Source organism: Moschus berezovskii, chromosome 3 (genome assembly GCF_049115385.1).
Source record: "Moschus berezovskii isolate FMDL1 chromosome 3, NW_MosBer_1.0, whole genome shotgun sequence".
NCBI lineage: Eukaryota > Metazoa > Chordata > Mammalia > Artiodactyla > Moschidae > Moschus > Moschus berezovskii.
The window spans coordinates 115,265,191-115,293,112 of NC_142462.1; the positions used below are offsets into that span (position 1 = coordinate 115,265,191).

General features: G+C 40.6%; 1 protein-coding gene across 1 annotated transcript in view; it reads left to right on the forward strand.

Moving 5' to 3' along the window:
* LOC148778406 (putative maltase-glucoamylase 2) overlaps positions 1-27,922 on the forward strand; it is a 93,072-nt gene that overhangs the window by 22,911 nt on the left and 42,239 nt on the right. The window contains exons 7-23 of the mRNA XM_088831910.1: positions 284-383; positions 1,942-2,054; positions 3,514-3,639; positions 4,374-4,505; positions 4,597-4,695; positions 6,243-6,356; positions 7,190-7,274; positions 10,507-10,624; positions 14,578-14,749; positions 15,500-15,616; positions 19,340-19,497; positions 19,642-19,726; positions 20,634-20,690; positions 21,154-21,278; positions 22,108-22,196; positions 22,906-22,955; positions 27,341-27,508. Of these exons, the coding sequence (XP_088688036.1) occupies positions 284-383; positions 1,942-2,054; positions 3,514-3,639; positions 4,374-4,505; positions 4,597-4,695; positions 6,243-6,356; positions 7,190-7,274; positions 10,507-10,624; positions 14,578-14,749; positions 15,500-15,616; positions 19,340-19,497; positions 19,642-19,726; positions 20,634-20,690; positions 21,154-21,278; positions 22,108-22,196; positions 22,906-22,955; positions 27,341-27,508 (1,908 nt within the window). The remainder of the gene's footprint in view (positions 1-283; positions 384-1,941; positions 2,055-3,513; positions 3,640-4,373; positions 4,506-4,596; positions 4,696-6,242; positions 6,357-7,189; positions 7,275-10,506; positions 10,625-14,577; positions 14,750-15,499; positions 15,617-19,339; positions 19,498-19,641; positions 19,727-20,633; positions 20,691-21,153; positions 21,279-22,107; positions 22,197-22,905; positions 22,956-27,340; positions 27,509-27,922) is intronic.

The following is a 27,922-nucleotide window of genomic DNA, read 5'->3' on the forward strand; positions in this document are numbered from 1 at the left end:
ACAACCAAAAAAAAGTCATTTATGAGGTTGACACTTGTATCATGAATCAGTATTTCAGTTCTTATTTATTACTAATAGCGTTCCATTGGATGGATATACCATACTGTGTCTATCCATTTGCCTGTTGATGTTATTACCATTGCAAAACCTTTCTGGTACAGTACTAAACTACACCAAATGTTGACAGAGTATCTATTGTGCATGGCTTTTCATTTCATTTTAGAATGAATAAAAAATGTTTTCAACAGGTGCTACCATTATTTCTTTTTATCTTTGTTGTCAGGGCATGATTAATCTATATGGAGCTCACACGTTCTTCTTGTGCCTAGAAGACGCCAGCGGCTTCTCTTTCGGGGTTTTTCTGATGAACAGTAACGCCATGGGTAGGAAACATTTCTTTCTCTTGGCAGCAATATGTCTTGGAATGCTGCTTTTATAAAAATGGTTTTCATAGTGAGATCATTGTTTAAAGTTGAAGGTATTAATATATTGGACCTACAATGTATTTCTATAGAAACCAAATCTAAACATAGATTAACCTGTTTACAAATCCAGTTCAAGCTGGAAGCTATTTTCATTGAAAACTGCTTCAGTGTTCTCTATTGATGCAATGTTACCCATATTTTATAGATAATAGACTCCATTAATAGACACCTTCCAAAGATACCTGTAGATTTCAACATTAAATCATGCTGTCTGTCTGTAGATAACAAGGCTGTGTTTTGTAGGGTTTTTCATAGCCCACCCCATCTGCCTCTAGTTTCTGGACTAATGGTGCTAGAATAAGAGTTCATTTTTATTTTTTAACTGTAAGCTCATCTAATAAGGTTTTAAAAACTTTTCCTTCAGGCTAAATCATTCACAGATCCCAGGCATTTGTATTTTTTTATGGTCAGATTAGAACAGATTTTGTCCTTCTTTCTCTTAAAAAATAAATTCATTAGTATTTTACTCACTTAATATTTTGATATTCTGATGAGCTGAATATTTTGATGAACTAATGAATCATATTTTGATGATGAATATTTTGATGAACTGAAGAGCCTCTTGATGAAAGTGAAAGAGGAGAGTGAAAAAGTTGCTTAAAACTCAACATTCAAAAAGCAAAGATCATGGCATCCAGTCTCATCACTTCATGGCATATAAATGGAGAAACAATGGAAACAGTGACAGACTTTATTTTCTTAGACTTCAAAATCACTGCAGATGATGCTGCAGCCATGAAATTAAAAGACAGTTGCTCCTTGGAAGAAAAGCTATGACAAACCTAGATAGCATGTTAAACAATAAAGATATTATTTTGCCCACAAAGGTCAGTCTAGTCAAAGCTATGGTTTTTCCAGTTGTCAGGTATGGATGTGAGAGTTGGACTATAAAGAAAGCTGAGCCCTGAAGAATTGATGCTTTTGAACTGTGGTGTTGGAGAAGACTCTTGGGAGTCCCTTGGACTGCAAGGAGATCCAACCAGTCTATCTTAAAGGAAATCAGTCCTGAATATTCATTGGAAGGACTGATGCTGAAGCTAAAAGTCCAATACTTTGGCCACCTGATGCAAAGAACTGACGCAACGGAAAAGACCCTGATGCTAGGAAAGATTTAAGGCAGGAGGAGAAGGGGAAAACAGAGGATGAGATGGTTGGATTGTATCACTGACTCGATGAATGTGAGTTTGAGCAAGCTCCAGGAGTTGGTGATGGACAGGGAAGCCTGGCATGCAGCAGTCCATGGGGTTGCAAAGAGTTGTTAGGCTGAGTGGCTGAACTGAACTGAACTGAGTATTTTGATAAACTTCAGCAATCATCCAAAGAAAAGAACATGTGTGATTTTCAACTCTTTAAAAATGAGACTGAGCCTGTTTTGGATAACTCAGGTGTCCATATTCCAGAGATGGGTATATTTCCAACTATAACATTCTGAGAACTCTTATCTTACTGCTTTCAGAGGTCATCCTTCAGCCCGCTCCTGCCGTCACTTACCGCACGATTGGGGGTATTCTTGACTTCTATGTGTTCCTGGGAAATACTCCAGAACAAGTGGTTCAGGAATACTTGGAGGTACGGGCTTGGTGTTTAGATAATTAGAAGGTCGCGTGGAGTTGGACATGACTGCAGCAACATAGCACGCCCGCATGCACACACAATCATTATTTATTGCTGTTATCTCATACATTCATTATAAACTAACAGGAGAACAATTAAAATTGTGAGTGAATTATGGATTCCGAATGCTGGGACTGAAAGTCTTTCACTAGCTGGAAGCATGTCTGTTTGTTTGGCTGTACCAGATCTTAGCTGTGTAATGTGGGATCTAGTTCCCTGACCAGGGGTTGAACCTGGGTCTTCTGCATTGGGAGCTCAGTGTCTTAGTCATGGGATCACCAGGAAAGTCCCAGCTGTTCATTTATTTTGATGCACATTTATTGAGTGCCTTCTACATACTGAAGAGGCACTCTGCAAGGCTCGAGAAATGCAAAACTAAGTTAGATGCCATCCTGTTCCTGTTTTCAAGGAGCTCATAGTCCATCTGTGTATGATGAATCATTCCAAAGATAAGATCTAAGGCCACAGATCAGCAAAATCTATTCATTCATTCAACAAATAAAAAATTAGTGAAAAGAAACTATGTAAAAGGAACTGTGCTACTTATTTTTGACTCAAATTGTAGGGCAGGAAGGACTTTTAGACACCATTTAGCCTAAACTTTCTACACTACAGACAAAAAGCATCAGGTACAGAAAAACGAGATGATTTGTTCAAGATGGCACAATTTATAATAACATAGTAGAAATATAACAAAGCCTGAAATAGTAATAGGAATAGGAAATGCCTTATAATTAGTGCTGCTAATAAGATGCAAATACACTGCATGGGGACTCAGAGGTGTGAGAGAGTCCCCCTGCTGAGGCCACTCTCATAAGGAAGGACAAGACAGTGGCTCTCAGGGAATATTTAAGACTATATGTGAAATCGTCTCAGAATGTTGGCTTGAGGAACTTACAGAATTGGATTTTAAACAGAGTCCATTATTTCTTCATCCATCCCATTCAATATTAGTCCTGATGCTTAATGCCTAGCACTTATCGCTGTCTGAAATTAGACACTAGTGTGAGAGCAGGATTCACTTTTGCTGTATGCCACTATACCCCAAGTGCCTTGTCAATCCTTTGCCACAATATCAACACTTAGAAAAGATTCACTGAGTGAATGAATGTTGCTTCTTTCTTTCCCCCAATATTATATTGTGATTCAAGCATTACCTGCAAATCCCACTGTTTTCTGATGTTGCTGTTGTCAGGAATATATTTAGATAGTTAGGTGAGCTGTAGAATTTTGCAAATTGCCCTAGGAGGGCAATTCCTCTTGGCTTCAACATTTTTAGATCTGAGGGCTTAAGAGAAAATGAAGCAAAGGTAGTAATTTCTGGGTAAGACGTGGTGCTACAGTGTGTATTCTAAATGCTTCAGTTCAGTTCAGTTCAGTCGCTCATTAGATACTTTTTAATTTATCTTTTCAGCTTGTTGGACGACCATTCTTGCCTCCCTACTGGAGTCTTGGGTTCCAGCTTAGTCGCAGGAATTATGGTGGCATTGATGGATTGAAAAATGTTGTAAACCGAACTCGTGAAGCTGAGATCCCATATGTAAGTTGGAACTTCTCTTATCAACTTAGAAGAACTTCATATGTTTTGGAATATGTAGTAGGTTGGAGAAAAATAGCATCTGGAATCCAAGAGCCTATCAACAAAGCCCCAGTCGACCCTCACAGACTCATGCATCCATGACATTGGGAATGACACTTAACCCCTTCACATTTCAATCTTCTCATTAAGAATAACACCTATTTCTCGTAGGATGGTATGCAAACACAAAACTTACACATGCATGAGAGTTTGATTAATTAAAGCTCTATGCTTTTGTTATATATCTTTGTTAATTATTACTCTGACAGTTTTAGGGCAAGAAGACCAATTTCTCTTCTTTTCATCTATTCTAGTTCCATGTTTAGGCTCCAGGTTAGAAAGTGGTTATAACATTACTAATATACTCATTCAAACACACTTTAAAGAGAACTTGTTTTATGTCAAGCATCCAAGTTCTCAAGTTACAAGGATGAGCAAGATCCAGTCCCTACTTCAAGTTCTTCTCAGTTTCTTATGACACGCTTCTATTGGTATGTAAAGGAAAACCTGCAGTCTAAGAGTGCTGGTATCTTTCAGAAAGGGTTTCTTTACTCCTAGAATATAGCCTAGTCTGGACAGTTCTGGGATCACTAAGAACTATGGCTTCGGTTTTAATCATCAAGAAACAGAGCTATAATATCTTCCATCAGCATGATCCTGTTTCTCAGTTCTAATTGGCCAGCACTGTCTTTCAGGATGTCCAGTACTCTGATATAGACTACATGGATGAAAAGAAGGATTTCACTATTGATGGAGTGGCTTTCCATGGTCTCTCAGATTTTGCCAACGAGTTACATAAAAATGGACTGAAATATGTAATTATTATGGTGCGTTCAAACACTTATTCTGTTGCCTGATTTTTCCTTTCAAAGTGGAAAAAGTTACTAAACAGTACTTATTATTATATTCACTTATTAGAATCCTGGCATCTTAAATAACTCTGACTACCAGCCTTATGTGAATGGAAGCAGAAAGAGAGTGTGGATCGTGGGGGACAAAGGCTCTGTTGTTGGGCAGGTAATTTCTCAAGAAAACTGGAGTAATTACGATCATTTTGGGAAGCTTGTACTTTTGGTATGAAGATGAGCAGGTAGAAAGCAAGTTACAGTATCATTACTGTTTTCATGACTTTAGTGTTTTCTTTTATTTTTACTTTTAGATCAGTAGATGGAATAATAGAATGATTAAAATTCTGAAGGATTTTTTAGTTGAAATATATTATATATATATAAATAATATTGTATAAGTTTAAAGTATATAACACGTTGATTTGATTCATTTATATAGTGCGATGTGACTGCTGTTGTAGTAATAATTAGTATTTCTATCACTTCATATATTATGATTTTTTTATCGTGGTGGGAAAAACAGAGCTAGTCTAATTTAAACTCTATACCCTGATTCTCCAATACTACAGATGATTGAGAATAAATATTTTTTAAGATCTATTTGTTTATTCTATTTTTTGGCTGTGGTGAGTCTTCGTAGCTTTGCACGGACTTTAGTTGCAGTGAGTTGGGGCTACTCTTTGTTGCGCTGTGACTTCCACTGACCAACTAATAACACGAATCGTTTTATCTAGGATGTTGGCAGAGGTAGTCGTAGTGGGGGCGGTTGGGGTTCGTTATAAAGGCATTCACTTAAAGTTTGCTGGCCCTTCTCTGGGTGGAATGTTGCTGCAAGTGACTTCTTTGCCACATGTCTGCCCCCTGAGGTCCAAAATTATCTCTAATTATGATCTGCTGTCATCACCTAAAATGAAGGACCAGAGTTCAGTCCACTTAAAGGAAGGACTTCAAGCTCTTATCTTGAGTTTTAAGAAGCCTCTGCATTGTAAATGTATATAAATTGTATACATTATATTACTTGAGCATAAAATTGTCCCTAAATGACAATCTATACATTTGCTGGGGAAATGAGCAAGAAATATGCACAAAAGCTTATATCCTATAAATTCATAATTTCCAATAATTTGGCTATGGCTGTACCTTTGTGCTATTTGTAGAAAATGTTAAAAACTACACTTTGATAGGAATAGATAGGAAGAGACGATAGGGTGAGAAATAATTGGGCCTGAGTAAGAAGCATGAAATTAATTTAACCACTTAAAAAAGATTGCTTATATGCCGAAACCAATGTATTATTTAGAAATATCATATTCAAAGTAGATTTTAGATTACCTTTACTTAACAACACATTAGAGAAATTTAATCATTCTCTTCTAAACTATTGTCTAGTTAGATTTCCAGTATTTTAAACAGTTTTTCTCCCAATTGGCCTGACATAATGAAATTTTACCTTTTTTTAATAGGAAAAAGATATTTGATGGCTTCTTATCTATTTAATGACTTCTTTTTCCTTTTCTTTTTTCTTTCCTTGGCTCCTTGCTCCTATTTTACTATTAAATTTTAGGAAGAGAGTCACAAATTTTGATTTTTAAGTGATAAAATCAAAGTTTCTTGTAGAAGAAATGATTTCTTCTTGTAGAAGAAATGATAGCCAGCAATAAATCCAAAGTGAACCACTGAACAGACTAATTGCCACAGGGCTTCTTTCTTCTCTAGGCATATCCTGGTTGGACAGTTTTTCCTGATTTTACTAATCCAGATTGTACTGAGTGGTGGAAAGAGCAGTTCAGTGAATTTTATAAAACTCTGGAGTTTGATGGAGTGTGGATTGTAAGTTGTTATTTTAGGATCAAACTTATTTTGGGAACAAATATTCCAAATTGTGAGATAAACTTTGACTCTGATCTGTAATAAAATAGTTTGCTTGACCTGCTGCTGCTGCTGCTGCTGCTAAGTCACTTCAGTTGTGTCCGACTCTGTGTGACCTCATAGACAGCAACCCACCAGGCTCCCCCGTCCCTGGGACTCTCCAGGCAAGAACACTGGAGTGGGTTGCCATTTCCTTCTCCAATGTGTGAAAGTGAAAAGTGAAAATGAAGTCGCTCAGTCATGTCTGACTCGTAGCGACCCCATGGACTGCAGCCTACCAGGCTCCTCCGTCCATGGGATTTTCCAGGCAAGAGTACTACTGGTATTTAAAATCCTTTTACTTAATGCTGAATTTATATGCAGTAAGTTAGACTCCTCAAAACTCTGGGAAGTTTAACTCTGGATCTGCCACTAACTGGTTATTTCTTTTTGAGAAAGTCCTTTGTTTTCTCATGGCTTCAGCTTTTACCTTCACTAACTGTATTTTAACTTAAAAAATATTGTTTTATGAGAAGCTATTAATATAATTGTCACACTGATTCATCAAAATTTTAAATTAATTATTAGAGACTTATTTCATAAGCATCTTTTATTTTTTAGGTGGGGATAGCTGGTGGGATAGTTCTTTGAAATTAAAAAAATTAACTGTTTATTAAAATCAGGCTTCACCTACTTTTAGTCCATATTTAAAGAAGTGGATAGAAAATTTGGGGCTTCTAATTCAGTAAGCATTACTCAACAGCTAACTGTGCATCAGTAACATTTTCCATTTTGTGTATTTTGTGTCTTTGTAGGAAATGGATGAAGTATCTAGCTTTCTACAAGGTTCTGATCAAGAGTGTGAAGTAAACAACTTCAACTTTCCTCCTTTCGAACCTCGTAAGTTTCAAATTGTTTCCTAGTGATGGAAGGATGAGATATGTTTAAAACAGCCACGATAGTACTTGGTGTGGCCAGCAGCAATCTACTTCCCAGTTCAAGGGACTCCCCATCCAAACACCCTGACCACCCTGACCTCTCTTCTGCTGGAGACCTTGCTTTATCGTTCGGTCTCTGATTACCTTTTCGTTGCCATAATCCAAGGGCAAGCACATGGTGGAAGCCATCCCTCCTGCAGCTGTAGAGTTTTACATACTTCCACCCTGTTCACTGTCTCCAAACCCTTCATACAAGTGGATCAATGTTAAACTTTATAATCAGAGAATATCAGAATACATTAAGGTACAGACTAGCTGCCATTTAAGTAAATCTTTATTTTATTTTTTCTTTTTTAAAAAATTGTTATTTATTATTTTTGGCCGTGCTGGGTCTTCATTGCTGCGTGTGGGTTTTCTCTAGTTGTGGAGAGCAGAGCCTACTCTCTAGTTGCGGCGCATGGGCTTTTCAATTGCTGTGGTTACCCTTCTTGCAGAACACAGGCTCTATGAGTTCAGGCTCAGTAGCTGTGGCACACTGGGCTTAGTTGCCCCATTGAATGTGCGATCTTCTTGGACTAGAGACTGAATCCTTGTCTCCGACGTTGGCAGACAGATTCTTTATCATTGAGCTACCAGGAAAGCCTTTTTTTCAAAAAAGCTCATTAGCAACAGTTTAAAGTATGATTCCTTTTAGGTCCTTCCTATTTTTAAGGTCTTTTATTAATGAGTTTTCCAATCCCTGATTTTGAATGAGTGTAAGTGTGTGAAAGAGAGAGAGGGAGAGGGAGAAACAGTGTATAATAGATGATGCTAGAATCTGGAAATAAGTGACCATCTCAGTGGATAAACACAAGTTTATTCACATAATACTCTAGTGTGGGATGTGGGGCTCTCATCCAGTAATGATTCAGGGATCTAGCTACTTCCACAGTCTGTTCTCCCATCCCAGGGTCCTTTGCTTCCAGTTTCCTGGGTGAAAGAGAGGGTAGAGGGATTCTTATGGACACTCCTGGAAGTGGGGTGTATTTAATATGCTCACATTCCTTTGGCTGGACTCCAATAACATAGTCTCAGTTTAATGTCAAGTGAAAGTGTGAAATATTCTCCCAGGAAGAGAACACAGGCTTGCTGAGCCTCTGACCAATTTCTGCCACTTTATTCTGATTTGTCCACTTCATGAGCACCCTTGGACCAAGGTTTAGCCGTTTCTTTAGTCCCTTTTGATCATTGCAGGAGTGGAGAATTTTTCAGGTAGAGTCTTGACTTTCAACCATTTAACTTTTTGTAAAATCTACTATTTGCTTCTCTCACTTATTCTTTTTTCTTAATTAAAATTTTTTTTAGCCATGCTGGGTCTGCATTGCTGCTCTCGGGCTTTCTCTAGGTGCGGTGAGTGGGGTCTACTGTTGATTGCCTTTCCCAGGTTTCTCATTGTGATGCTTCTTTTGTTGTGGAGCAGGGGATCCAGGCAGGCGGGCTTCAGTAGTTGTAGGGTGTGGGTGCAGTAGTTGTGGCGTACAGGCTTGGTTGCCGCACTAAGTAAGTGAGGTCTCCCTAGACCAGGGATCAAACCTGCGTCCTCTGCATTGGCAGGCAGATTCTTAACCACTGGACCACCTGGGAAGTCTCACTTCTCCCTCATCTCATCTTCATCCTACTCTGCTCAGTTTATGTTTCCTCAATTTTTTTTTTCCACTCTGAATCAGCTTATCATGTTTCACTTTCAATTTCCTAATTTTTTTCTTGGCCAAAACCAAGTGTTTTCCTCTACAGAAAATGGCAGTCCTATCACCTTCTACCTGCTTCTGTTGAGTATCCTATTCTCTACTGGTGCTTAGTCTCCCTATGTGTATAACCAGCTGCTTTGTCTCGTAGCCGGTTTGCTTCTTGGAATTTCAGGACTGGACAGCATACATTAGCATGATAAAGATTTAGATAAATTAACTTTGGGAAAATTTTGGTGTCGTTTCTTATAATTGAAGTCGTCGTGAATCTCATTCCACGATCTGAACTGTGCCAGAAACAGAATTTTCTTTATTTCTGAAAGAAAAACTTTCTGAAACTGTGTCTCATACTGAGGTCCTGTGTGCAGACAAGGCTTCATGAAGGAGGGTCCCCAGTCATCAGTCTTCAAGGAGAAGGGAAAAGAAGCAGGTGCATAAATTAGGAGTTTGGGATTAGCAGATACAAATTAATATGTATAAAACAGGTAGCCAACAAAGTCCTATTGAACAACATAGGGAGTTAGATTCAATATCTTGAAATAAACCATAATGGAAATAAATAAATATATATATATATACACACACACATACACATATATATATCTGAATCACTTTGCTGTATACCAGAAATGAATACAACATCATAAATCAACTATATTCAATAAAAGCTAATAAAGAAAATTTTTTAAAAAAAGGCAATTGCAGATAAGGCTGAAAATACTGAACATCTTAGGCATGAGAAAGGGAAAATACAGAAATAGTAGTGGTTTCTAGAGGCAAGATCTGAATTCTTATTCATGAAACCACTCAAATATCTTATCTCACTTTTCAAAGAAAATCTAACTGGGGTGTGAATGTCTATAATATAAAAGTGAAAATGTTCACTGCCCTCATACCTGTTCTCTATTCTTGACAAAATACATGTTGATAAATGCAAGTGCTTTGTTTATATTTAAACTTAGATGAACCATTGCTCTGAACATGTTTTCTCACTTGCCTAAGTAACATTCTTTTTGTGAGCTTAGCTAAGTAGCATTCTTTGTGAGCTCATGGAAATGCAAATTAATTTTAAAGATCTAGCTCGGGGTGGGCCCCAGGTGTGTGTGTGCTCAGTTTTGTCTGACTCTGTGACCCCAGGGACTGCGCCCGCCAGGCTCCTCTGTCCATGGGATTCTCTAGGCAAGAATACTGGAGTGGGTTGCCATTTCTTACTCCAGGGGATCTTCTTTACCCAGGGATCGAACCCACATCTCTGGTGTCTCCGGCATTGGCAGGCAGGTGCTTTAGCACCAAGTCACCTAGGAAGCCCAGGCCCCAAGCAGGAAGTACCATTTAGGATATTTAAAATCTGGAGAGGATTTTCTCAGGTGGAGACTGTCAGGGAAGGTCAGTAACCAGGAAACAAGTGATTGGGTAGTTCTTTTACAGTTGGGACAGGGATATACCTCACAGATGGGTGTTTTCCCACAGGAGTTCTGGACCACTTGCTTTTCGCAAGAACCCTCTGCATGGACACAGAGTTTCGTGGGGGCCTTCATTATGATGTCCACAGCTTGTATGGCTACACCATGGCAAGAGCTACAGACTCGTAAGCATGGGTTTTCCTCCTAATTCCAGATTTGGGGAGGTAGGAGGTGAAGGGTTTCTCCTGTCTTTCAGCACTGTATATTACAAATATTTTTGTGGTTATAGAAACTCAGATCTTACAGGATACTTAAGAGGTTTTCCTCATAATCCCAGGTTTTTATGCAGGATTATTTTTGATTGGCTTCATTATTTCAAACATTGGCTTCATTATTTCAGGAACTTCATTATTTTGAAGATACTCAAAGGCAATAACATACAAGGTATTTAGAGGTCCCAGTTGGACTTTAGTACTTGCTTAGGTCCTATTACTGAATGTACTAAGATCACCACACTAGGGTTGCCTGATTCAGCCAATAAAAATACAGGCTACCCAGTTAAATCTGCACTTGTTTTTATTGTTCAGTTGCTCAGTCGTTTCTGACTCTTTGTGGCCCCATGGACTACAGCACACCAGGCTTCCCTGTTCTTCACCATCTCCCAGAGTTTGCTCAGACTCATGTCCATTGAGTCGGTGATACCATCCAACCATCTCTCATCCTCTGTCATCCCCTTCTCCTCCTGCTCTCAATTTTTCCCAATGTCAGGGTCTTCTCCAGTGAGTCGGCTCTTCATATCAGGTGGCCAAAGTATTGGAGCTTCAGCTTCACCATCAGTCCTTTCAGTGAATATTCAGGATTGATTTCCTTTAGGACTGACTGCAAGGGTCTCTCAAGAGTCTTCTCCAGCACCACAATTCAAAAGTATCAATTCTTCAGTGCTCAGCCTTTTTTACGGTCCAGCTCTTACAACTGAACATGACTACTAGAAAAACCATAGGTTTACAATATTCTTAATGTGCCAAAATCTTATTATTTTTTTATATTCTTTTGTTTTCTTGCTGGACTGTCAGTTTTTAAGATTAAAGGTGCCCATGTATCCCTAGTGTACAAACTAAAAACATACTTGTTGAATGAATAAATGCTAGGCCTGAGGAAGAGAAGGTCAGGATGGACCCCTGAGGGACCTAATTCTAGAGGCAGAGTCTGTGTTGATTTTGTCTTCCAGCACCATTTTGCCATCATGACTTTTTATTAATGCTGAATCATCCGGATTAGAGTGGATCCTTGTCTAGTAAATGAAAAAGTGTTTATTTCAATGAAAGACAAGCTTCAAGAAGGACACACATTTCTGGTTTTCTGTCTTGTCTTTTCTGGCTTCTTTTTCTCTTTCTCTACCTTTTATGAGAAATAAACTAGATGAATAAGACTCAATTCCCCCATCTTTGAAATAAGAGACTTGGATCAATGTTTTCTATAGGAGCAGTAGTGTTAGTCACTCAGTCGTGTCCGACTCTGTGACCCCATGAACTGTAGCCCGCCAAGCTCCTCTGTCTAAAGGATTCTCCAGGCAAGAATACTGGAGGGGGTTGCCATTTCCTCCTCCAGGAGATCTTCTAGACCCAGGGATTGAACCTGCATCTTTGGCATTTCAGGCAGATTCTTTATTTACTGTCTGAGCCACCAGGGAAGCCCATGTTTCCTATAGTACCTTCCTATTTTATCTGTACACTTAGATGCGCCAGTCTGAGGATGGAAGAGGGAGAGGGCATAAATGGCCAGGGCAAAAGGGAAGAGTAAGGGAGGGTGGTAGGAAGGAGAGAGACTTTAAATTGCATTATTGTAATGTCTCCATGTGACAAAGTGCTTTGACATCATGATGGGGCTGATTGAAACGTTCTACTAGCTGTGGTTGAGAGTTAAAAGGCAACTATGACTGGAGTAAGCGCCCTTCCAACTTCCCTAGGTCAGGCAGAATGACCGAAATTTCCAGAGAACTGTGGAAATAACCATAACTTAGCCTTCAGGTGGGGGGCAGAGATGGCTGGAAAACAAATGGGATCTGGGCATCAGGAGAACTTAAGTCTTGTGGCTTCCCTGGTGGCTCAGAAGGTAAAGAATCCGCCTGCAGTGCAGGAGACCCGAGTTCGATCCCTGAATCGGGAAGATCCCCTGGAGTGGCTACCCACTCCAGTATTCTTGCCTGGAGAATTCCATGGACGGAGGAGCCTGGTGGGCTATAGTCCATGGGGTCGCAAAGAGTTGGACACAACTAAGTGACTAATATTTTGGCTTTCACACTAAGTCTTAGATCTAATGAGTATTTGGCTCCATCTTAGCCGGCAGTCTAGTCTGGGGAAAGTGGTTACTGATAAACTCAAAGGAGGAAATTCACTTCCATCTAGGCTGAAAGCAGAAGACCAGATTCTCTCAGAGATCAGAACCTGACCATAAATAGGTCAAACCTGAATGGTGGGAAAGAGAAATGAAAAGATCTCTGAGCAAGGTTTTATCTCTGAGCTGGGTAAAAACAGTTATCTCCTTTGTGTTACCTTAACGGCCCGGCTTTAAGTAAACTGTAACTGCAGATAATGTCATTCCTGTTTGAGTTTCACTCTATAAAGCTGAATGTGTTTCTTTCACGACTGATGACTGCAGAGGGCAATAATCCCTCTGACCAACAGCAATAAGGGCAAAGTGTCTGTCAATCTATATCAAAAGAGAGACAAGGACGAGGATTGAAGAGTGGATCCTCTCCTCCAGCCTACTCCCGTCTTTTGGTCACTGAATTGTCAGAATGGAGCACGGCTTTTTCATGAATCAGCCTCCTAACTCAGAACCTTCCTCCTTTTGTCATTATACGTCATTCTGCATGTAGAGACTCTCCATAAAATCCTTAGGAATGTAAAGTAAGGGAGCATTGGTGGTTGCGTTGGTGTCTGTGAGGAATTACCTGATGCCTGATGATAACTTTTTCTCAGACCACGTGTTGAAAGGAAAGATAGAAGAACTGGCCTGCAAAGAGCTAGCAGCAATGGTGTTACTATCAAGTGTTGCTGTCCTACAGTTATATTATTGTTCAATTTTGGAGTCTAAAGGAAGGTGTGAACTATTTAGTGTGAAAGAAATGGCAGAGGCCTTTTAGTAAAGTACCTACGTAAGAAAGTACACAGAATAGAAGCTAAGAAAATAGCCTACATCTAACAAAAACGATAAATATTTTCCTTGTATTACATATAAAACATGTAATAAAATATCACATATCAAATGAAACTATACAGAAAAGACAGCAAAGGAATTAAAAACAGAAATCAAAGATAATAGCTTCAGGATTCAGGGTGGGATAATATATAGTTAATAATATTATTAATAATATTAACTATATGTAATTATCTTTCTGAATTCTGTTTTTAATTCCTTTACTTTCTTTTCTATATAGTTTTATTTGGTATGTAATATTTTATGTGTAATGCAAGGAAAATATATTTTAGTTGTTTTTAACTTTATAAAGAGTGCCATATATCATCTTTGACATTTCACTTGTCAGTTCATTTGTTATTCTCATTTCAATTATTATTTTGCATAGATTACAAATTTCTCATATTGGCCATTCCTAATGATAAGTTGTGAAGCTTCAGAGGGAGCAGGTGCTTGGAGCCCGGCTGGTGTACACACTCTCTTCTTGGGCCAGCAGTGGGTACAGGGTTCCAGCCTGAGCTGGTGTTGTGCTGAAGAGGATTACTGATGGTCAGCAAGGCATGGAACCAAGGAACACTGAAGAAATCTTGTCTAGAGGGAGAAGATAGGGCCAAGAACCCAAAACATGGTTCCAGGGTAGTTTTGACCCAAAAGGCAGAGCACGATGAGTTCCAGCAAGAGAGAGAAAACATAGTCAAGAGGACAGGAGCTTGGAGAAATCCCTTGGTCGGGGGCTGATCTGTAGAGGTTTGCATTGTCATGTGAGATCTGAAACTTTATCCAGAAGAGAGAAAGAAGCTCTTAAACATGCTAAACTAGTTTGCTTTCCTGATTCCTGACACTGTGGTGTTTTTTCTGAGTTTGATTGGAAAGCCCATTACTGCCCTGGGGGTAGGTGACTCCTAGTCATTCCAGCTCACTTGACTGTATTCCGTTTAAGGGCCATGGAGAATATCTTCCCCAAAAAGAGACACTTCATCTTATCACGTTCTACTTTTGCGGGATCTGGCAAATTTGCTGCTCATTGGTTGGGGGACAATGCAGCCAGATGGGACGATCTCCGATGGTCCATCCCTGGTATCCTGGAGTTCAACCTATTCGGCATCCCCATGGTGAGTTCCACTCTGAAACAAGGAGCTTTCACCATTTGTCCTTTGATGTTGTTTTCATCACTAGACTTTAAGGGTGTCTGAAAACCAGGGAGCATGTGCTTCACTGTGATATGTATTGGGAAAATCAATTTTTTCTGGCTGTGCTGCCTCTTCATTGCTGTGTATGGGCTTTCTCTAGTTGCTGTGAGTAGAGGCTACTCTCTAGCTGCGGTGCTTGGGCTTCTCATTGCATTGGTTTCTTCTTGCAGAGCACAGACTCTAGGCCCTCAGGCTTCAGGATTTGTGGCTCTCAGGCTTAATTGCTCCACGGCATGTGGGATCTTCCTGGACCAGGGAGCAAACCCATGTCCCCTGCATTGGCAGGCAGATTCTTAACCACTAGACCACCAGGGAAGCCTGGGAAAACCAGTTTTTATGTGCCTTGTGAGCTGTCTTCTGAAGGTAGGATGGTAAACGTAACACTTGTTAGTGTCACAGAAAATCCCATCAGCAGAGCATCTATAAATGCCAAACCTTGAAAGTGAAAGCTGAGTGTTGAGGAAGAGCCTTATAATGAGACAGTTTTCTTCTTGTCGGTAGATTTCCCATGCATACTTGTTTCTTTCTCCCATTTGCCTCAGCCAAATGGGACTTCCTTATGCATGGAAGGATGGAAATAAGAGATGCTATTTTTCCTTATCATAAAGGTATCCAGTCAATGCTCTCTCCTCTCTCACTGACCATGTGCTTGTGTGTGTGCTAATTCTCCAGGTAGGTGCCAACATCTGTGGTTATACAGAGAATGTCACAGAGGAGCTCTGCAGACGGTGGATGCAGCTGGGAGCATTTTATCCACTGTCGAGGAATCACAACGGGCCTGGGTTCAGGGTAAGGTTCCGAGAGAAATGATGGAGACCTCTTGAATTTTATGATCTACTTTCACTCAAAGAGAGATTGAAGAAAATCCTACAGGGTGGCCCTACTTGCAGAGGCAGAATAGGTAAACCTTGGGCGATAGGCTTCAAACCCAGGGTGTGGGGATGAGGGAACGTGGGGAACAGAATGTGTATGACTAAATGGTTCCATCGCTGGAAGCTCCCCAGTAAGGTGAGAAGCATTGTGAAAGTGCCCACGGGCTGCTATTGCTTCTGTTGTCTGTTGTTATTTTGTCTCTAAGTCTTGTCTGACTCTCTTGCGACCCCATAGGCTGTAGCCCTCCAGGCTCCTCTGTCTGTGGGATTTCCCAGGCAAGAATGCTGGAGTGAGTTGCCATTGCCTTCTCCAGGGGATTTTCCAGACCCAGGGATCAAACCCGCGTCTCCTACATTGGCCTGCAGATTCTTTACCGCTGAGCCACCAGGGAAGCCCCATTGCCTCTGTTACTACCTTGTCTAAGTTGAGACAGAGTCCACTGGGATTTTCTTCAGTTAATACAAGGGAAACTCCTCCAAGATAAGGGACACTGGGGAGGAAGGATGTAGGGAGGGACAGGCCAGGGACTTGAACTTCGTTTTCACCTTGTTACATATTCTGTCTTTCTACGAATGGTTCATGGACCACCCCCGCTGCTTCTCATGACTCATCATACTTTTAGCCTCTTCTATATAAGGTCCTATTTTTGATGGGCAAGTATAGCTGTAGGTTCAAAGTCCCCTTTTTTAAAGTATATTAAATTTTATATTATGTTGCTAGATTGTTTTCCGGAATGACTGTAAAATTGACATTTCACCTAGTAGTGTGTCTCCTTTCCTCCTACATTCTTTTTCTTTTTTTTTTAAGGTGGAGTACATTTGATTTACAATGTGGTGTTAGTTTCAGCTGCACAGCAAAGTGGATCTATTATACATATTCATATGTCCACTCTTTCTAGATTCTTTTTCCATATAGGTCATTACAGAGTATTGAGTAGAGCTCCCCAGGCTCAATAGGAGGTCCTTACTAGTTGTCTATTTTATATACAGTGATGTGTGTATGTCAGTTCCAACCTCCCAGCTTATCCCTGCCCCCATCCCTTCCCCTCTCGTAATCATAAGTTTGTTTTCTACATCTGTGACTCTATTCTCTTTTGTAAATACATTCTCTGGTACCATTTGCTTAGAATCTGCATATAAGCAATCTCATATATTTGTCTTTCTCCTTCTGATGCATTTCACTCCCTGTGATAATCTGTAGGTCCATCCATGTTGCTCCAAATGGCATTATTTCATTTTGCTCTATTTCATGGCTGAGTAATATTCCACTGTGTATACGCACCGCATCTTTATCCACTCTTTTGTTGACAGACATTTGCTCCAAGTCCCCCTTAAGGAGATGTCTTTGGTGATGCTAGGGATGAGTAAGGTGGGATGCTTTCTTTTAACGACCTCATCCACAATTGAAATGTTTCATTTGAGTGGTTTAGCTCTTAATAGACTAATTAGAATAACTTATTGATGGTCATTTTAGTTTCAGTTCTCGATTTTATCCAATGACATGTCTCTAACCTGGGAAAGACTCACAGCCATTATTTTATCCCTGGCTTTTCCTAGCTATTGGTGATCTAGAGAGAGATAAACTATTTCTGGACTTTTAAACAAGGGGCTGGGAGCAAGTAGGGTGGGCTCACTTCCTGAAGAGATGGCCTGGAAGCACTTAATACAGACACGTGCACTCAGATCACTTAGGTTTTTGGGTTCCAGGGCCTTTTTCCTTTGCTCTCAACTAGTGCTATTCAACAGAATAATAATGAGAGCCATACATCTAAGTTTAAGTATAAATATTTTTTAAATGAGAAGAAATGGGGTCAATTATTCTTAATATATTTTATATAATTCAATATATCCCTAAAATTATAATTTCAGTCTGGGTTTGACACATAATATTAATGAGCTATTTTATATTCTTTTTTTTTCTACTAAGTCTTCAAATTTAAGTGTGCATTTTACACTTGACAGTGCATATCAATTAGGATGCTAACTTTTCAGTAGTTGGAGTTAAGGGTAATCCTACCAAAATAATAATGTTTAATGGAAAAAATATTTTATGTTGATTCCATTTTTAGGTTTATATTTAAATGAATTAAAATAAAATGAAAAGTTCTATTCCTCAGTCTTACTAACCACATCTCAAGTGTGGAGTAGCTTCATGTACCATGTAGCCACCATAATGGATGGTGCAGCTCTGGACCTTCTCTGTTGGAGAGCAAAGAGATGGAGGCTTTGGAGTGTTATTCTTTGGTGTTTGGCCTCAGGATCTTCATGAGTCTCACACTGGGGCCATTGAGTGGTCTCATGGAATACTTCTATGAGGAAGGGGTGAAATGGGCATCTTAGGGATAAAAGAAAAAATTTAAACAATTTTCTCTAAAATTATTCCATAAATAGAAAACAAGATGACTGATCTAAATATGGCACGCATATCTTTCACATCTTTCCAATTATAGTGAGAATGGACATAACGACTGCTCATCATTAACGGAAAATTTCTGTTTCTGGGAAGCAAATTAGATTTTTCATCTAAAGGGTTGTTTTAATCTGTTCTTGGATAAAATATACTAGGGGCTTCCCAGGTGGCTCAAAGAGCTCTCCTGCTCAGCAGGAGACGGGGGTTTGATCCCTGGGTCTGGAAGATCCCTGGAGAAGGAAATGGCAACCTACTCCATTGCTCTTGCCTGAGAAATCACATGGACAGGAGCCTGGCAGGCTACAGTCCAAGGGATCACAGAGTTGGGCAGGACTTAGTGACTAAAAGACAACAATATTTACTAAAAGCTGTACTCATGATTTTTTTTTTTTTTTTGCACATTGTATATTGAAGAACAAATAGAGGTCACTGTCTTTGGAATAGAGAAAATAAAATATATTTTGATGGTGAAAACATTACAGACAAAACCAGACATAAATTTTAAAATTGCAAATTTCTAAAACTGTAAGGAAAGGGAGAGAAGGATTGCACATCATGGTGGTAGGCAGTGTGGTTTAAGGCCATTGGTTTCAAATAGTATTTTAGTAGGAGTGGCTCAGATGGTAAAGAATCTACCTGCAATGTGGGGAACCTAGGTTCGATCCCTGGGTTGGGAAGATCTTCTGGAAAAGAGAATGGCAATCCACTCCAGTATTCTTGCCTGGAGAATTCCATGGACTGATCAGCCTGTCAGGCTATAGTCCATGGGGTCACAAAGAGTCAGACATGACTGAGCAACTACACTTTCACTTTTCACAACTTTATTGCATTATATGCCAAATGAAGTATTATCAGAAACCTTAATAAGTAACATACATTGGAGCAACAGCTCTAGGGGAGTAGGGCCCACTATAGCCCCTTTATCTCCATGGCCACTTCTGAGGGCCTCTCGATTACCCTGAGGCTGCACATGCGTCATAGATTGGCAGATGTATTAAATTTAAACTCTGCCACTTGCTTACAATTTGACATTGGGGAAGTCATGTAATCTTTGATACTATTTTTCCATCTATAAAATGAAGGAGAACCAAGATCCTTGCAGTTCTAGAAATGCTTTGGCATCCTTTGAATTGGGAAACATGACTGCTTTCACTTGAGAAAGCTTCTTATCCCAAGAGAACTTCAGAGATTTGATGGAAATATTTGGTAATTGCTTACATTTCCTTCTAGGACCAGGATCCTGCTGCCTTCAGTGAAAACAACGCTATGCTGTTGGAATCCTCCAGATACTATCTGAATATCCGCTACACCCTGCTGCCCTATCTGTACACCCTTTTCTACCGAGCTCATACCCTGGGAGAGACTGTAGCGAGGCCCCTCGTCCACGAGTAAGCTTCCTGACCTGCAAAGGCTCCCTTTCAGATCGTAACGCCACTTACTTTGCTAGTAGCAACAAGGTTAGTTAGGACCCTGCTGCCATACCATGTGTGGCTGTTCTGTATCCAGGCTTTACCTGCTTCTCTGTTTTCCAGGTTCTACCAGGACCCAGCCACCTGGGAGGTGCACGAGCAGTTCCTCTGGGGGCCTGGACTCCTCATCACGCCTGTTTTATATGAAGTGTGTTTATAGTCTGAACAATGGGGTGGACTCTCGCACTTGTTCTCATGGATTTACAGCTGAATAAGCTGGGGCCCAAGTGTCTGTGTTTAAAGATAAATCTGATGACAAACAGGAGGGAGAGAGCATGAAAATTTGGAAATTAGAAAAGTAGTAATTACTGATTTCACTTTCAATTTGCCAAGCAAAGCAATATCCATTTTGCAAAATTACCTTGAAGCTTGTTTCCTTAAGCATGTGGCCTTGGGACTGATGGGGCTTTGAATACCTGGGAGTTCAGGCTGATCATCTGTCTGTGCTTCCTGTTCACCAGAGGGGGTATGTTTCTTAAAGTCAGGGTAGGGGAAGGGAAGAGGTGGGAAGAGGAGTGTGGAGGGAGAGAGGGGTGCTGGGTAAGGGGAGGGTGTTACTCTGGAGTCCCTGTAGGAAGGACCAAGTAGAATCAAGGGCAGGGGTGAGTAGGGAAGAGTAGGAGAGGGGTCAGGATTATACTGATCTGTTTATAAATGTGAGAGATGGCCCATGGACTCAAGTCAAAGGCCCTTGGAGCTAACGTTTTAGCCCAAGCATCTCATGGTAGGTCCTGCCAGCTCACAAGTAGTCCTCTTGCAAAGCTCTCTGGAGGACCTAGCTGCTTCATTCTCCAATCAGATTACACAAGGGACCCAGGGGATACACTTTCTCTGCTTTTCTCAGCAGTCTGCAAGCAAAACAATCTTCATTTCTAGGAACAGCTGTGCTTTGGTTAATCTGCCCGGTTTTTCTGAGGATCTGTATTTTACTTGTAGGATGTATGATCCCAACTTTCTCTCAGGAGTGTTGCGATGAGCACGTGCCACCATGGGTGAGGGTGTTGTGTAAACTGTAAAGGGCTGTGCCAGTGTTGCTCATCATTATGTTTCCCCAGGGTTTGAACTATGCAAGAGCATACATACCCGACGCCATCTGGTACGACTATGAAACGGTGAGTGAGGCAGTAGTCTTGGGCGCTTGGGGTAGGCTAATAGAACAAGGTTTTACATTTTGTTGCTTATGGGTACGTTCCTGGGAAGAAGGCCTTTCCTGGGGCACAATGAAATAATTTGAATAACTAGAGTAGGTTTATGGAAATTTTCGGTAGATTTGACTGGCTATTCTGCAGCTATGTGGACTAGTAGTGGGCCTTAGGTTGTGATGATCTACAGAATTAAAACCCGAGTGTGGATTCACACACAGCATGGTGTAATATAAAGAAATGGGATAGGCTAGAGTCTTGGCTCTGCTATTTCCTATGTGCCTTGGGCAAGTCACTTCACTTTGGGAGGTGCGGTGGCAGGGGGTCCTCTGTTTTTCTCTTCCTTAAAATGAAGAAACTGAAGTAGATAATTCCAACGTCACTTGTAGCCCAAACAACGTGTTTTCTGGTCTTTTTCCCTTTTGTTGGCTAGCAAGTAGCCATAGAATGGAGGAAACAATTTGTGGAGATGCTGCTGCCAGGTGATAGGATAGGACTTCACCTCCGAGGGGGCTACATCTTTCCCACCCAGCAGCCAAACACGACCACAGAGGCCAGGTAAGCTCCTCACTCTTCTGAGGGTGCAGAGTATTATGAGAAAGAAAAATTAAAACTGAAAGTGGATCAACTAAGGGAAAATAGCTTCAGTAACTCATCTTTCTCATTTCCTCTCAAGGTCAGCCCCAAATTGGCATCTTCATTTATCAGGGGATAACTGTAGCCTCTGTTCCTTTACATTCCCATTGTCTTTCACTTGTAAATTGCATCAAATTGTAAGGATGGTCAAAATAATCACTCATGAGGATTCCCCAGGTCAGAAAGTATCCTCAAGTAGATTTCCTTAGGCATGAGACAAGGCAAGTTAATAGGAGGTAAGGGATACCATATGAAAGTCAACATAGGATTAAGGTCAAGAGCCAGAAAATTTGGATTCGAGCCTCAGTTCTGCTACATACAAGAAGTGTTACCACGGGCAACTAACTTTGTGTGTCTCTGCTCATCATGAGTAAACTGGAGATGATGGTAGTTCAACTTCTTAGAGTTATTAAGAGGCTCAGATGAAATAATAGGTATGGTTTAAGGTATATAGGATGCTTAGAAGAGTGCCTGCCATGTGGAAAGCATCCAGCAAGTACTAACTGTTAGTATTATCACAAGTGCAGTTCTCAGCAGGAACTGCCTCCATCTACAGTTCTTCTTAAGCTCAATCACTACTTGCCTGTGCTGTCTACCCACACCCTGCTTCCGTGTTTTCAGACAGCATCAGTACCTACTTAATATCTGAGATTGACTCCAAAATGGTCTGTCCCTGGAGCATGAAGGGGGCTGGCTTAAGACCGTTCTATCTTTTCTTCATTCTCTGAAACTGAGAATTGCTCTTTCACAGCCGGAAGAACTCTCTGGGACTCATCATTGCCTTGGACTATAAGCGAGAAGCAAAGGGAGAGCTGTACTGGGATGATGGTGTCTCTAAAGGTAGACTTCCTGATGGTACCATCATTGTGCTTCTCAGTGAGAGTTCATCTCAGCAGACTGCCCAGTATGGCACGAGCTTTGTTATCACTGATGCTTATTTCTATAGCTTAGAATCAATGCATTCTTAAAGTTCCATTGGCCAAACACATACATTAAAATAGACGTCAGATGAGCAACTTGTGTGTAATTGACTCTACCAAAGCAAAAGATATGATTGGATTTAGTTTATTCCTTTCTCTGGATGTCATTATTAATGTCAGAATAATACATTACATTAATGTGTATATGTGCTCAGTTGCGTCTGACTCTTTGTGACCCCATGGCCTATAGCCTGCCAGGCTCCCATGTCCATAGAATCTCCCAGGCAAGAATACTGGCGCAGGTTGCCATTTCCTACTCCAGGGGATCTTCCTGACCCAGAGATCAAACCTGCACTGTCAAGCAGATTCTTTACCACTGAGCCACTAGGGAAGCCCCCCAAATGCTTTAAATGCCAACAAAATGGTTCCACCTATGTCATGGAGTTCAGAGGAGGGAGTAGTTACTGGCAGTTGGAGTGGTCCAGAAGACCTCTGTGGAGTCTGCAAAAAAACAGGTAGAACTTGGGTGAGCAGAGCTAGTTGGCAGAGGAGTTCCCAGTGGAGAGAAGAGGATGCCCAACTGTTCTGCTTCCTGTAGTAACTGTCCCTCCTCCGTCTTTCTCTTCCAGATGCTGTAACTAAAAATAATTATATTCTGTATAATTTTTCTGTCACCTCTGTAAGTACTGTTTTGGGGGAACCCACAGTGCATGCTCTTTTCTGTGACTGCTTTTATAAGTTTTGGGTTTTCTGGAATTGCTTGCTTTTGTGGGCAGTGCCTCATTGCCACAGTCCCAGAAAAGATTAGCATTAAAATGAAAAATTTTAATCTGTGTTAGAAACATTAACAAATAGAAAATCAGCAAGAGTTTGGTGAAGAAGTTATCTGTTTTTCTGGGAAAAAAAATCATTGTTTTTGAGTTTTATATGATGTGTCTGGCCTTCCAAGATGTGTCCTTATTTGAGAGAGTACAAGTGGGTGGGGGTGTGGATGGGGGGTGATGAGGTATGTAGAGCCTTTTTGAAGTTGTTCCATCAAGAATTTCCTTTCTAGCCCCTAAAGCTTGGCCTTGAGCACAGGTATTAAGTGGTGGTTTTGAGAGAGTAGGAGATGCAGTGCATTACTTGCCTGGTGTCTGCTTCCCAAGGGGACCAAGAGGAAGAATGGCAGTAAGGCTGGAAGGGGTTGGGAGAACCCTGAATTGGTTTTCTTAGATGTCTGTGCATGGGCAGAACTTTCTTGTGTGGGACTCTCTCTCCTTTATTTCTTCTTTCTTTTAAATTCATATTGCCTTTTATTTTTAAAATGTTTATTTGTTTGGCTGCATTTGGCCCTAGTTGCCGTACATGGGCTTAGTTGCTCTATGGCATGTGGGAGCTTAGTTCCCTGACCAGGAATCAAGCCCACATCCCTTGCATTGCAAAGCAGATTCTTAATCACTGGACCACCAGTGAAGTCCCATGTGCTGAGTTACTCAGTCCTGTCTGACTCTTTGAGACCCCATGGACTCTAGCCCACCAGACTCCTCTGTCCATGGGGATTCTCCAGGCAAAAAAACTGGAGTGGGTTGCCATGCCCTCCTCCAGGGGATGTTCCCAACTCAGGGATCGAACCCAGGTCTCCTGCATTGAAGGTGGATTCTTTACCGTCCGAGCCACCAGGCAAGTCTGGGAAGTCCCATATTGCTTTTTAAGTGATACTTTTTATGTTGACATAATTATAGAGCCCCATTTTATAAGAAATAATACAGAGTTCCCTTGTACTCTTTACCCAGTTTCCCCTAATTGGAACATCTTATAAGACTAAAGTACAATTTTACAACAAGAATATTGACATCTATACTATTGAAAGGTTGTTGCTGAGCCGTGAAAGATGCCAGGATTCTTGGCCTCCGGAGGAGAGGAATTCAATCCGGGGCCAATGACGAGGCTTGATTGCTCAGAGCTTTTGTGTGTTAAAGTTTTATTAAAGTATAAAAGAGAGAAGAAAGCTTCTGACATAGATATCAGAAGGGGGCAGAAAGAGTGCCCCCCGACTAGTCTTTAGCAGGGAGTTATATACCTACTAGCAGTCTGCTAATTAGAGAAAGGAAATGTCTCAAAACTCAGAGAGTGGCACCAGGCCCCTCACCCACAACATGTATTTTGAGATAACATTGGCACAAGGTGAGTCATCCCGGGCCATAAAATGATTGACATGAATCTTGAAGAAAGTCAGGTTTTCAAGCAAATACATAGTCTCATTAACATAGCTTAAAAGAACATTTGCATGAGTAAAACACACTGGTTTGTCAAGTTGGTTCTGAGTCTTAGGCAGAACCAACTTGAAGAAATACAGTGAAGTGAAGTGAAGTAGCTCAGTCGTGTCCGACTCTTTGCGACCCCATGGACTGTAGCCTACCAGGCTCGTCCCTCCATGGGATTCTCCAGGCAAGAATACTGGAGTGGGTTGCCATTTCCTTCTCCAGGGGATCTTCCCAACCCAGGGATCAAACCCAGGTCTCCCACATTGCAGGCAGATGCTTTAACCTCTGAGTCACCAGGGAAGCCCTGAAGAAATACAGAGTCCAGGGTAAATACATAGTTCATTAACATAGCTTAAGAAAAAACATTTCCATAAGTAAAACGCACTGGTTAGTTCAAGGTTTGAGGTAGAACCAGGTGTTGTCATGGCAACATAGAATTTTAAGAGAAACCTCCTTTTAATTTTGTATATAGAGAGAGACAAAAAAGGTCTGACACTTGCAGCATATTTCCTCCATTTGGAGACCCCTGGCCTTCGTGCCTGTTACCCTCTCGCTATCAAGATGCAGAATATTTCCATGGCCAGGAGGATCCCTCCTGTTGTCCAGTCTACTTGCCTCCACCTGCTCCAAGCCTCAACCTTATCCTTAGTTCTTGGAAACCATTAATTTGCTCTCTATTTCTATAATTTTGTCCTTTCAAAAATGTTACGTAAATGTAATCATACAGTATGCAGCCTTGGGGACTGGCTTTTTTAATTCAACATTATTTCCTCAAAATTCATCCAAGCTTTTCCATGTCAAAAGTCAGCTCGTTTTTACTGCTGAGCAGCATTCCAAGATATGTTTAACTATGCACTTAAGTAAGGGCATCTGGGAGTATTTCCAGTCATGGGTTATTACAGATAAAGCTGCTAGGAACAGATTTTTATGTGAACACAAGTTTTCAATTGTCTGGGATAAATGCTCAAGAGTGCAGTTCCTGGGTATTATGTAACTATATGTTTAATTTTATAAAAAACTGCCAAATTCTTTTTCAGAATGGCTGTACTATTTTACATTTCCACCACCAATGTATGTCACCCAGTTTCTCTGCATTGTAACCAGCATTTGATGCTGTCACATAAAAAAAAAAAAATAGCCATTTTCATAAAGGTGTAGTGATAGCTCTGGAGAAGGCAATGGCACCCCACTCCAGCAGTCTTGCCTGGAAAATCCCATGGATGGAGGAGCCTGGTAGGCTGCAGTCCATGGGGTCGCTAAGAGTCGGACAAGACTGAGTGACTTCACTTTCACTTTTCACTTTCAGGCATTGGAGAAGGAAATGGCAACCCACTCCAGTGTTCTTGCCTGGAGAATCCCAGGGACAGGGGAGCCTGGTGGGGTGCCGTCTATGGGGTCGCATAGAGTCGGACATGACTGAAGCAACTTAGCAGCAGCAGCAGCAGCAGTGATTGCTCATTGTGGTTTTAATTTGTATTTCTCTGGCGTTTAATGACGTTGACCATCTTTTCATGTGTCTTTTCATTGGCCAGCTGTATACTCTCTTAGATAAAATGTTCCAGTTCTTTTACCCATTTTCTGGTTGGCTTGTTTAACTTATTTTTCGGTTCAGCTTTGAGAGTTCCCTTCTTGGATACATGGTTTGTAAATTTTTTTTTTCTTTCAGTCTGTAGGCTGCTCTTTTCATCTTCTTAATAGTCTTCCTCAGAGGAAAAATTTTTAATTTTCAAAGGTCTAATTTATCACTTTTTCCATTTATGGATCATGTTTTTGGTGTCTAGTATAAGAACTCTTTATAGTTCTTCAATACTTCCTCCCATTTTTTCCTAAAATTTTTATAGTTCTGCCCTTTATATTTATTACCTATTTTGAGTTAATTTTTTTAGATTAAATTTAAAAGAAAATTTTGGGCCACACTGCAGGTCTTGTGGGACTTGAGTTCCCCAATCAGGGACTGAATCCAGGCCATGACAGTGAAAGCACCAAGTCCTAACCACTAGACCACCAGGGAACTCCCAATTTTGAGTTAATTTTTATATAAGACATGAGGTTTAGGTTGAATTTTGTGTTTTGCCTATGGATGTCCAATGGCTCCAGCATCATCTGGTGAAAAGCCTGTCCTTTCTCCATTACACTGCTTTTGTAAAAAATCGTTTGGACATGTATCTGTGGGATGCTTAATTTTTTTAAACATCAGAGTATCCCTTTTTTTCTTCAGTCATCAGTTCTACCTTCTTTGTCTTAGCTCAACTTAGTCACTTTTGAACTGTGGTTCCCTGGATAGGTTATCTCCATTATCTGAACTTTAGGCTCTTCATCTGAAGAATGGGGATCATTAGAGCATGATTTGCTGTGAGAATTGCATGAGATGATACATGTAAAATGCTTAGCGCAGAGTCTGGCACACAGTGGACATTCATAAATTTTAGCTATCATTATTATCTTTAAAAGAAAAATAATTATTTGGGCGTTATTTTGTATGTGTATGAGTGTGTATATCTTTGCATGCCTATGGGTCTCTTTGTATGTGTGTCACCTTGTCTGTTTGAAAATTCCATGGTGTCAGCAACATATTTTCTGAGTAATAGAATCAATAAAGAACCAGTAAACTAAAACAAGTGCATAATATTACTAAAAGGTTACTTAAAGACTCTTACAAGTCTAACTTGAAAAATTCCCTGGGGATGACCCCCTCCGGCACCTTTTAGAACCTCAGAGGTAAAGGATCTCTTGGGATCTCAGAAAGATATGGAATGGTATTTGGACACAATCAGAATGAGATATACCTGGTCTCTAAACTGACCTCTTTTCCCCACAGAACCGTCTACAGGCAACGATTATCCATGCTAATTACACGGACCCTGACAAACTCACATTTACAGATATCATGATCTTGGGAATGGACAAGGAACCTACTAATTTTACTGTCTCCCTAAATAATGCTACCACCTCCATTTCAAACGTTGTCTACACAGAATCAACAAAGGTGGGATATTGTTCCTTGCTGCGGTGCCTCAGTCAACAGCCCTCACTTGAGCTTCTGACAGCCAGCTTGTTCTGGCTTCCTTGACTTTGGGTGGTCACAGAGACAACTTTCTTGCTGGGGAACCACGGGGAGAATGTAGAAGGAGAAATCTGTGCATGCTCGATACGGACCCTGGAGCTTTGCTTGCGTTGGGACTCTGAGGCAGGCAGTAGGAGTTGATACCCTTGAAGAAGGCAGTTCTTCTCTGGGCTATTTAAAAGTAGATGTGCTAAAGTCAGCTGTGATAGAGAAAATATGATTCAATACATTGGCCTAGTTCTGGAGAATATTGACATGTTTTCTCTCATTCACATTAAGGACTTTCTTTGAGACACAGTTGCTTTTTTTCCTTCCTGTTCTATTTTTATACCATTG